The 12248-nt window shown below is 42.3% G+C and overlaps 1 protein-coding gene across 1 annotated transcript in view; it reads right to left on the bottom strand.

The window, feature by feature from the left end:
• LOC308162607 (titin-like) overlaps positions 1-12248 on the bottom strand; it is a gene marked incomplete at both ends in the record, with an annotated part of 148860 nt that overhangs the window by 74720 nt on the left and 61892 nt on the right. The window contains 30 exon segments of the mRNA XM_080536752.1: positions 48-335; positions 428-549; positions 710-887; positions 972-1119; positions 1798-1949; positions 2062-2346; positions 2469-2583; positions 2702-2889; positions 3177-3479; positions 3622-3921; positions 4037-4306; positions 4608-4874; positions 4968-5092; positions 5292-5700; positions 5784-6062; positions 6153-6419; positions 6725-6991; positions 7083-7251; positions 7360-7457; positions 7560-7826; positions 7911-8034; positions 8691-8833; positions 9425-9551; positions 9682-9821; positions 9931-10197; positions 10333-10599; positions 10699-10965; positions 11061-11187; positions 11533-11672; positions 11785-12048. Coding sequence (XP_080392878.1) covers positions 48-335; positions 428-549; positions 710-887; positions 972-1119; positions 1798-1949; positions 2062-2346; positions 2469-2583; positions 2702-2889; positions 3177-3479; positions 3622-3921; positions 4037-4306; positions 4608-4874; positions 4968-5092; positions 5292-5700; positions 5784-6062; positions 6153-6419; positions 6725-6991; positions 7083-7251; positions 7360-7457; positions 7560-7826; positions 7911-8034; positions 8691-8833; positions 9425-9551; positions 9682-9821; positions 9931-10197; positions 10333-10599; positions 10699-10965; positions 11061-11187; positions 11533-11672; positions 11785-12048 — 6363 coding nt within the window.

Here is a 12248-nt window from a genome sequence, read left to right as displayed (position 1 = left end):
AAATGGTGTGGATTTTGTGTTGAAATAAACAAAAAGGGACACTGTACCAAGAATGTTAACATCAACAGTTGCAGTTGCACGACCGCCGGTGTTAACTGCTTCGATGATGTAGGTGGCTGTGTCTTCTCTGGTGGTTTTGGCGATAGACAACATGGAATGACCCGTCTTGGTATCAATGGAGATACGCTCATCTGCTGTCAGGACATGGTCAGCCTTGGTCCACTTCACTTTAGGTTCTGGTTTTCCCATCACATCAGCAGGAAGCTCAATCTTTGTCCCGGCTTTGGCCGTCAATCCAGCGAGCAACTTCACATCCAGCTGAATTTCCGGAGGCTCTGTAGAACACACATGAGTGAGTTTGCTGTAACACAACAATGGAAGGTTGTGATAAGGGACTTGATCAAACGTATGTCAAAGTATGTAGCACCTTTAGGATCAACGGCAAGGATCTCATCTGTAGCCCTGCAGGGTTTGCTGGGCCCCAGCCTGTTAACAGCCCTCACACGGTAGGCATACCACTGTCCCTCAGCCAGACCCGTCACCTGGAACCTAAAGTCAAACAAATAACATATATATCCTGTTATATGCTGAGGGTACTCTTCATTTCTCAACCATTATTGATAGACTAACGTTGACAGTTTGTTATATTGGATCTTAAATGAATTAATTGAACACTGATTTAGAGAAACACTAAAAGAAAATGGCTTACTTCAGCTCAGGCATGGGGTCACCACAAGGCTCCCACTTGTCTGTGCCACGCTGGCACTTATCCACGATATAGCCCTTGATATTTGCCCCGCCGTCATACTTAGGTGGTTCCCAGTACATGAAGATGCCCTTTGCTGTCTTGTCCCTCCATTTCAGGTTCTCAGGGGCATCTGGCACAGCTATAGAAGGAAGTTGTAGTTAATGCTTCAGTTATTATATACAAATACATGTCTCACTGCTTTCACTCTCAAATAAATACTTACTGGCAGGTGAAGACACATTCACTGGCTCCTCAATGTAGGCAGGCTCTCCTGGGCCACATTTGTTGCAGGCAGTAACACTGAACAAATACTCTTTGCCCTCAATGACATCAGCAACAGTGAACTCCAGGTCCTGTACGCCTGTGATAACCTGGGGAATTAATCACAATACAGAATTAAACACAACACTCAATAAACATTTGTTTCAGTCCAGTCATTGAAACACTTAAAGCAGCATAGTAATTCTGTATTAAAGAATACATTTAAACTAGGTATAAACATGTTTTTTCTCCACTATGCATCGGTTCATCTAAAAAAGAAAACAATTCTGGTGTCTTTTCATGTGGGTTTTATACCTATAGTTCACCTAATTTAGGTGGCCAGAGACTTTCAAACATTGCATTTGGAAACTAGAGTGACAAGGTGTGAAAGTAGTATAGAGTACTCACTTAACAATGGAATGATAAATTCCATACAAATTAAAGGTGTGAATTACATTTACCATTCCCATAGATGAAGACAAACGGGTGTAAATTGCTTAAAGTGAGCTTCCTGACAACTCACACTCCCACAAAACATTATATTTTAGACCAGCGGTGGATGCTAAAGAGAATAAGGCCAAATACATGCTCTAATGACGATTTCCCCCAAAATGTCCATACTGCTCCTTGTTTTGTACAATATACATTCTTAATTGTTATTAAAACGTTTACCTACAGGTCTCCCTTGGCTGCGATATGTGTATAATTACTTTGTAGACAATAAAATCATTCCCACTCTCTCAATAAATGATGATCTGTACATCACTAATTTAAACCCAAAGTTATACCTTGACCCATGTTTTACGGGACACTTCACGCTTCTCAATCTGGTATCCAGTAACTGGACTTCCTCCATCATGCTCCGGTGCCTCCCACATCAGATGCACATGACGTCTAGTAACCTCTGAAACCTTAAAGTCTTTGGGTGCGCTTGGGCATGCTGAAATAAACAATGCAAAAATATATATATAATTATATACCATCAGTACTACAACATTGTGAAAGACATACACTTTTTCACTAGTTTCTTTCTTCATCACAAGGTTTCTTACCCATAACATTGACTTCAATCTCCCCTGAGACGGCAGTCACATCATTCTCCAAATGCAGAGTGTAAGTGCCCTTATCTGGACGCACACTTGGAGTCACAACTAGTTCTGTGTAGGTGCTCTTCGTAACCATGGACACACGGTCACCAGCAGTGAGCTCCTTATCGCCAAAGTTCCACTTTGCGGTGGGTGTGGGATATCCAGAGAGAGGGACACGGATGGTGAGGGCATGAGGAACAATGACCTCCAGGCCATCCTTGAATGCACTGAGGTCCATTGAGGGGGCAACTGAAATGTAAACAGCCGTGTTACTACACATCTGATAGTTGCATGCTTTGTTTTCAATTTCAAATGCAAATTAATCCCTATCTTGTTTGCTTTCTGTTTAAAGGAAACACAGAATAACACACCATGTGAATCATCAGCCAAGATAGGTCCAATTTTGTCAGCTGGCTCTGATACTCCAGCTGCGTTCTCTGCAGACACTCTGTAGTGGTACTTCTGCCCGTGCTTCAGACCCGACACCTACATCAACAATAGAACGTGTCACCGACATCAATGTAATGTGGTGAGAGCTCAAACTGAACTGCGACTGGGAAAAGGTATTTCTAAAAGCAAAAACAATTATTACTGAAGTGAATACCTTGTAGTAAAGGTCCTGGCAGAGCCTTGCATTGCATCTGAGCCACTTGTCTGTCCCATCCTCGCACTTCTCAACAATGTAGCCTGTGATCATGCTGCCTCCATTGCTCATTGGTGTCTCCCACGTTAGCTGAATACTGTTCTTGGTTGGCTCAGTGTAGTTGAAATTCAATGGTGGGCTTGGTTTCTCTGTAAGTAGAATGCATAAGATGTGTTTATGTGAGGTTCTTTTTTTGGAATGGTCCCAGTCTTGTATATTTTTTCAGTTTTTATTGGATAGAGATAGTGGAGGAGAGGATCTGTCAGCGGGGCATGGGACAGATTTGAACCCATGCGATATAATAATATGTGCACTGAATGTCATGGTGTTAGACCACTGGTCCACCCCAGGCAACAGAATGCATAATGATTTAAATGTGTTCAACAGAGATGTTGCATACACAGCTCTAAATGGTCAGAACAACTTTATAACTTACCAATGGGGTCCATGATCTTCACTGGATCAGTTGCAGCACTTGGCTTGCCAATGCCAGCCTTGTTTTCAGCTTTAGCCCTGAAGATATACTCCTTGTTTTCCACCACGTCGTTCAGAGTGACTGTGCGGTCCTCAGCCTTGGTGATCACAGCCACCTCCCACCTGACAGACGTCCTGTCACGGAACTCAATGATGTAGGCGGTGATCTCAGATCCGCCATTAGACAATGGAGGTTCCCAGGTAACTGTAGCACCAAACCTGTTTACCACCCCGACCATCACATTCTCAGGGGCCTCAGGCACATCTGAAGACAAAAAACAGAAAAGACAATATCAGTTTTGAGTTTTCTGCTAATGTTGTATGTTTAGTGGTGTTGGGATATTCCGAAAAAGTTTAGGCATTGCCAGGCGTTTGTATTCTAGAAATTATTAGCGAGCAGTGCTTACCAAACTTGTTCTTGGCTTGGACAGCAGTGTCTGTCTTAACAGTCTGACCACTGCCCACTCTGTTACGAGCACAAACGCGGAAGAGGTACATGGAGTCTCTCTGGAGTCCACTGACACAATATTCGGGACTATCTGCACGATCCGTCGCCACTGTCCATGTCTTACGCTTCATGTCACGCCTCTCCACCACATATGCAATGATCTTGCTGCCACCATCGCTCTCTGGCTCGTCCCAGGCCAGGCTTACCTCCCCATCAGCTGTGTCAACCACTTTAAGATTCTTCACAGGTCCAGGGACATCTGCCAATCACAAATATGGCATTAGGCATTCTCTTTTTTTTCTGGAGCTATCCAGCTTTAAGAACGAATAAGACAATGTTCTCAAGAGCACCATACTGACGACATTCAGACTTACCGATGACGTCCAGGTTAATGAACGCCTCTCCGTGTCCGTGTTTGTTCTTGATGACAATCTTGTATCTGCCCTGGTCAGTCTTCTTTGGGCTCTTCAGCCGGTATTCTGTCTTGTCTGTAGAGGTGTCTATGTTCTGCACTGGCAGGCTGACATCATTGTAGAACCACTCTGCATCGGCACGGGGATAGGCGTCGTAGGGAATCGTCATGACGAATGGTTTGCCAGCGTCGGTCACCAGGTGTTGATCTGTGGTCTTGATCTTCGGCACAGCTGACGAGGAGAAATTAAGTCTGATTAAAATGACATTTTCTTTTATTTGGAATTCTATGTGTTGTTGTTGTTTGTCGTTTCCAGGGTGTGGTGGGGAGGGTGGGTTAGGGGTCAGAGGGGGTTGTGGGGGGAGGGAGGGTTGGGTTTGTTCATTCTGGGGTGAAAACCTGAATAATCACTAACTGTACTGTAACCTTATGCTTTACTGTCTTTAATATATATGATTATAGATATATAATAATAGACGTTTACATCTAAACTGTAAATAGATCAGTTTAAGTGTTATAGCTGGCTGACATACCTGCAAGCTCCAGCTTGGCTCTGGCATCCTTCTCCTTGGCAACGATCCTGTACTCGCCCTGGTCACGAGGCCTGACCTCACACACCTGCAGTCTGTGGACCTTGCCTTCGCTTATCATCTGGTACTTGTCTCCTTGGACAATGATCATGTTGTTTCTCATCCACTTGACCTCAACTCTGTCTTTGTTGAGTTCAACCTCAAACACAATATCTGAACCTGGAGGCTCAAATACATCTGTTGGTGGTCTGATAATCTCGACTGGGATCTCTGTAGTGAAGCACAACATATACATACGTCAGGAAAATAAAATCTATAAAGAAGAAATTGTGTCAAATAAGATAATAGAAATGAGCAGCTTGCCTTCAACAAAGAGATGGGCCCTGGATCTTCTTTCATCTACTCCACAGGCATATTCACACTCATCATCTGGTCGGCACTCTTTCACATGCAGTTTGCAGATCTTTCCTTCTTTCTCAAATCGGTATCTGTTCAAACACAATTCAGTATCTTTAAAACCAACCCATTACTATGTGATTACAAATTGACGATTAAGTTATTATGAAGCAATAATAGTCTGGTTCAGTGTTGTTACAAGAGTACACAGGTGTAAGAGCAACTTTGTGCAAACACAATATTCAGAGTTTTCCAACCAACCATTCAGTCAATGTGACATTTGTACAGTACCTGGGTCCCTCTCTGATCTCACGTCCGTTCCTGTACCATTTGACGGTAGCCTTTTCTTTAGACAGCTTGCAGGTGAACTCTGCATCCTCAAACTCAGTAATGGTCTGGTCTTTGAGCTGTGTGCTGAAGTCGGTGGGCGCTTCACTGATGACCAGTTCAGCGGTGCACTTGTCATCACCAGCAACGGCAGTGTATTCGCCCTCATCGTCCATGATGCAGTCCTTGATGGTCAGTGTGTGCTTGTCTTGGTCCACCCTGTACAGGATGCGTTTGCTGAGAGTGATCTCCTGACCGGCCTTCATCCATTTGACGGTGATGTCAGGTCGGTTCACCTTGCATGTGAAGCTGATGGTCTTCTTCTCTTGCGTGTCCACGTCCTCAATAGGCTGAGTAAACTTAAGTTTCTCCTCTGAAAGTTCAACACAAAGAAATTAGCTTATCAAGAATAACAAACAGTATTTGTACCCATCCCAGTAAAGTAACGATGTTTACCTTTTACACTGGCGCTGGCAGAGCTCTTAGCATGTTCAGCACGATGGTTAGTTAGTGTGATGGTGTAGGTGGCTTCATCTTTCTTCTGAGCGTCCTTGATCCTCAGTGAAAACACGTTGTCTTTCTGAACCATGACGAACTTGCTGCTCTCAAACATCGTCTCCTCATTCTTCAGCCACTTGGCTTTGGCTCCCTCCGTGTTCACCTCACAGTTAAAGACAATCTCGTGCCCTTCCTTCACTTCTGAATCTTTGATGGGTGTGATTATTCTGAGTTTTTCTGTTATGAGAGAAAACACATGTGCATTACTATCAGTGTCTTATCAGATTCAGAGGATAGTAAATGCACAAATTGCACACCATTACCTACCAATGACAAACAAATCAGCTGAAGCTCTGGTGGAGCCAATCAAGGCAATATAGCCTCCCTCATCCTTTGGTTCACAATTCTTCACAACCAGTGCTCTTCTCTTGCCATCGCAGACAATGTCATACTTGTCTCCAGCCTCGATCTCCTTGTCTCCCTTGAACCACTTGACTTCATAGGTGTCTTTGGAGACCGAGCAAACAAACTCAGCCTTTTCTCCTTCAACCACCTCCTGACTCTGAGGCTTGGCAATAAACTCAGCAGCCAGTTCTGGAGGAAGAAATGCAGAGATGTTATATGTGCTCTGGCATCTTAACCTGCTATCAACCATCGACAATATGTAAGGGAAATATCTCTATGTAAGGGAAATATTTCTACGTAAGGGAAATATATCTTTCCATAATAAACGTCTCACTTTCCAAACTGATCAGAAGCTCTGTTGACAAGCAACTACAGTAGATCACTCAAAATGACAAAACCCAATCACAGTAAAAAACAAAAGCTTTAGTGCTAGAACATGGAGCTCTTGACACATAGAACATGGAGAACATGGAGCTCGTGACACATCTCCGTACCATTCAGCTTCAGTGAAGCAGATGTTTTGGCATTGGCCAGTCTGCAGCTGTACTCTCCAGCGTCCTCCATTTTGAGATCTTGGATGATGAGAATTCTCCTCTTGCCATCCGTGATCTGTTCATGTCTACCTCCCTCAGGCAGCTCCTCATCACCCTTGTACCAGGTAACGTCAGAGCTGGGCTTCGATACTTCACAAATCATTTTCACACTGTCTGTCTCTGTTCCCTCCACATTAGAAAGGTTCTTTATGAACCTAGCCTCTTCCTCTGCAAGGAGAATACATTGTGATCATTAGAATCGGTCAATAGTGTCTCATTAGTGGATCTCATTGTTGGCAAGAATTAATGGAAGCCTTACCAATAACTGTCAGCATGCCAGAGGATTTGGAGGTCTTTGCATCACATTCATATTCTGCTTCATCATCAAAGACTGACTTGGTGATGATGAGAATACGCTGGACACCTTTGGCAATAATCTCATATTTCTTTCCTTTTCTGATCTCATTGCCATCCTTGAACCAGCGCACCTATTTGAACAGACAACCAAATATTAGACCAAATAAATTACACTGGACGTCCCTTATTTCCACTCGGTTGTCCAGTCCAGGTTGATTATATCTATTCACATTCCTTACCTTTGCACTCTCACGAGACACTTCACACTCAAATCTGGCAGATTCCTTCTCCTTGACCTCAACATCATGGAGTGGTTTATTGAACTCAACATATGGAGCTGTAAGCATAAGAACACCATACATTACATTCTCTCTGAATTGCTGCTTGAATTGCTGCTTGAATTCTCTTCAGCTATGTTTTATGTTGACATTTGGCTTACGTTCAACGTTAAGGAAAGCAGAGGTCTTGAATTGTTTTGCGTCACAGGTATATGTCTTTGAGTCATCAAGTGTGCAGCCTTGAACGATGAGTGTTCTCTTGCAGCCAACGGCCACCATGTCATATTTCTTAGTTTTGCGGATCTCCTGTCCATCTCTGAACCACTTGACCTCTGCATTCTCTCTGGAGACTTCACATTCCAGTGTGGCAGTGGCCTCTTCCTCAACAGTCTGGTCCTCCAGAGGTTTGCTGAACTCAACGGAGGGCTCTGTTTAGCAAAATACTATCGTATTAGTGGCACTATGGGATACCGTCAGATAATCTCCATACTAATCAAATGAATATGACGTACCGTTAACAATGAGTTTTGCCCCGGAATTGAAGTCCTTTGCAGTGAGTTTCACTTCACCAGCCTCAGTCAGCTTGACATCTCTTATAGAGAGAGCGTGAATGTTGCCCTCTGCACGGGTGACCACCTGATCAAAGCAAATAAAGCACGGCCATTTTGTGAATCCACTCTTTGCTGTGTTTTCTATAAAGAATAAGGTTTTATGAATGGTCTAATGACATTGCTGTGCCTTGTGGGAGTAACTATAAATAAGTATAATGTAGAGTAATATTTGGCATGAATAATGTTCAGATGAATAAAGTAACAGCTATCAAGTATAACAGCAAATGTGTAACACTGGTTTGCACAAACTCTTGACACAGTTAAAAATAACTTGAGCAATGTCGGCATAACAGGACAGCCAACTGTTATCTCAAATAGATAGGGCTGCAATAGGCTGCATCTAACTCCTTATATGTAGAAAACATGTTGGTGATAAATGATAAAAATGTTGAACAGTATTCCATCTTTTTTAATTAAACATGTAGAAAATGTGAGAACATGTAAATTAAAGTTTTTGTGAGGTAGTTAGGTTTAGAGTGGATGTTTATCCAGAGGTAGAGAAGTATCTCAAACAGAAGAACCCATATATGAGAAACTATTTCAGAGAAAAGAAAATCGACAAAAAATCGACTAAAAACAACTTCACTAAATTGTAAATAATTTCTTTCTGTATGTATTCATTCATAAAGCCTGTTTGTTTATGGTAATAGTTTAAGTGCTTGTAAATTGTACTGTACTTACCCTATCGCTTGGATCCATCTTTGTGCTTCCTAGGAACCATTCCACAACAATTCCCTCATATGACAGTTCACAGTCGAAGGTGGCAGTCTCCCCAGCGGTGACCGTAACATCCCTGAGAGGACGCAGCAGGCCAATGGTCCGGGCTTCGGATTGAGAAGACATTGTTAGTTGAGTCAAGATGAACAAATAATTGTCTCAGCATCTACATTTCATAGTATCCTCTCAGACAGGGCCTGTCCACAAACCTCTGATTCGAGGTAGGTAGGACTTAACTTTGGGGGGCCTACTAAATTTGCATATTGAGTGTGTTCTCAAGAGCTATATGGTTAGGAGCTAACTTGGGAAGCAGGCATGCTGTAGTTTGACCAATCACTGAGCACCCACTCTAGATAAGGCATGTGGCTTCTAAAATAGCCACAACACCTGATTGGTCATTAGGCAACCCCTGCAAAGCTAGACTATATTTTACTGTCAGTCAACTGGTGGGTCGAATGTTATTCAACTTACCACAATGTAGGCGCCATGGGATCAAAGGGTCAAAGCAAAGCCATCTAAATTCCATAATGTTGACCAAGTTCAGGCAAAATCTGAAGCCTTACAATAAGGCGGCTGAAAGACAGTCTGCTGTGTGTTTTCTTATACGACATATCACACATGCACATACACAGACACGCACACAAACACACACACACACACACACACACACACACACACACACACACACACACACTCACCTTTAACTCTAAGCTGAGCATTTGATTTTGCATTAGCAGCCGAGAAGTCAACTGCTCCCATCTGATCCATGCGAACGTTGTACAGGATCAGCATGTGCTTTTTGCCCTCCTCCTTAATATCACAGTCCTGGAAAAAAGTGAAGAAGAAAATATCTCATTCAGTAAGGTATACTACTAAATACCTCATTTGTTCTCCACACATATATACATTAATTTCAGAGAATGAAATGAGGGGTAACTAGATGAATAACACTCACAGGAGACTGATGAATAGATTCTCCTTTGAGCTTCCAGTGACCATGCACATCCTCCTCTGAGATCTCTGTCTCAAACCGAGCAGTTTCAGTTTCTGTCACTTCAACACTGTACAGCGGTCGGACAATCTTAATGTTCCGCGCTGCAGAGGAAAAATACAAATAGGCATTTTATGAATGTCAAAGAAAATACACAAGAGATAGACAATGAGATACTCCTACTATGGTCATTCTAATCTACAGATACCATACCTTCAATGTTCAGTATGGCTTTGGTCTTGTCAGAACCACAGTCACAAGTGTATTCTCCAATGTTGCCTTTCTCTGCCTTCTTAACTGTAAGCATACGCATCCTTTTCTCAGCACTGAGGATCACATTCTTGGAGGGAATGATTTCCTCTCCATCTTTGAACCATTTCACCTCAGCAGAGGACTTGCTTAGTTCACAAACCAGTGTAACTTCATCCTTCTCAACTGCAGTGTAGTTTTGCAATTTGGTGACAAAGTAGAGATCTCCCTCTGTAGAGTAAGCACAAGCCCAAACAATGAGAAATAAAATGTGCCTTTAGATGAAATTGCGCTTGCAACTGTTTAAAATATTTGCCAGGTTAATTTTAATTTGTAAACAAAACAACACAACATTCAATAACTTACCGAGAACAGTGAGCATGGCCTCTGAGGTTTTTCCCAGAGCCTCCACTTTGATCATGGATGTGTCATCAACGGACACCTCTTTGAAAGCCAACGTGTGCACCTTGCCATCATCTGACATGTGCACAACTTTGCTGGGATGCAAACGTACATCATTTTTGTACCAGACCACCTGGATCTTGTCATGGGAAAGTTCAATACTGAACTCAGCTGTCTCTCGCTCCTTGACAGTGACATCCTTAATGGGCTTGACAAACTCAAGGCGAATTCCTGGTGAGAAATCATCAAAATGTAAGTCTTGCTTTCAGTCACTTGAAAAGAATGAATCTCTTAACATCTCTTAACATGATTCTATTCTATATAGATTACCTTGGATAATTAGTTTGCCAGTCGTTCTGTTGTCCTCAGCCTCAAACATGTACTTCGCTTCATCCTCATATGCAGCAGATTTGATCACCAGAGTATGTCTCTTCTTTTCATGTAGAATCACAAACTTATCATCAGCCTGCAACTCCTGAGATCCCTTGAACCAGCGGATGCTCTTGGCCTCCCTTGACAGCTCAATCTCAAATCTGGCCTCATCCTTCTCGTACACTTGCACATCACTCAATGGTGTGACGAAGGTGATTGCAAGTTCTAAAAGAGTTAGAGGGGTTTATTTAATGTGTTGTGACAATATCAAAACAGAGCAGACAGAAATGCAGACAGACAGACAGAAATGACAATCTCACCTTTCACTTTCAGGTTAGCTGTGCACTTAGCATTAGCAGCAGAGAATGCCACTTCGCCTGTCTGGGAGACCTTGCAGTTGTACAAAGTCAAAGTGTGCTTGGCACCATCCTCAATGATTTCAATATCCTGTCAAGAACATAATGCAAAGTTACACTCACTTGCTCATGAGATAAACAACTATTGAAAAAGTGCAAATCATTGTCTCAGAATAGGAGCTAAAGATGATGTGCTCAACAGAGTAGAGTTACTATGTATCACATCAGAGCCTGTATCTACAGTACACTTCATAAGTATTGGAAATAGGGAACATTAAACACATTTTGGATTTGAAATCTAATAATTACATTGAGGTTATAGTAGAGATTCTCAGATTTAATTCAACATGGTTGAAATAGGTGATTAAAATGAATAAATGTTAAGCCTGAATATAAAAGTACTTTACAAGACAAAACACATAACTAATATACGTACAGGGGATGGACTAAGCACTTCTCCCTTTAGTTTCCACTTTCCGTGGACATCGCCTTCAGAGATCTCCACCTCGAAACGAGCCGTCTCACCATCATAGAGCTCAACACCATACATTGGGCGAGCCACCTTGATATCACGAGCTATAATTGAAAATGAAAAAAGGAGTTTAACCCAGAAAATAACAAATATTGTTTAAACATTTTAAAAACATATATGTAATATTAGGTATTATGATTGCTCATATTTCTTTACCTTCAATATTCAGGCTTGCCATGGTCTTGTCTGTTTCACAATCACATACATATTGTCCCTTATCTTTGTCCTCCACTTTCTTAATGGTCAAGATCCTTCTTTTCCCATCAGCCTTCATGGTAACCAGCTTGGAAGCCGTAATTTCCGTCTCATTGTGGAACCATCTCACAGGGACATCTTTGCTGAGCTCGCAGTCCAGATGGACCTCATCTTTCTCGACTGCAGTATAATCTTGCAACTTCACTATGAATTTAGCATCACCCTCTGTAACAGGAAAACAGTTAATTTCAATATACACACACACACGCATGCACGCACACACGCACACACACACACACACACACACACACACACACACACACACACACACACACACACACACACACATTAAGACAATACAGAACTATCAAACTGATTCTCTCCACATGGTGCAGCACAGAGAAACAATGCATACATAGAAGAAT

This window comes from Nansenia antarctica, assembly GCF_963989245.1.
Source record: "Nansenia antarctica genome assembly, chromosome: 7".
In the NCBI taxonomy this organism is placed as follows: domain Eukaryota; kingdom Metazoa; phylum Chordata; class Actinopteri; order Argentiniformes; family Microstomatidae; genus Nansenia; species Nansenia antarctica.
The sequence above is the reverse complement of the archived record's forward strand: the minus strand, read 5'-3'. Positions and strand labels throughout refer to the sequence as shown.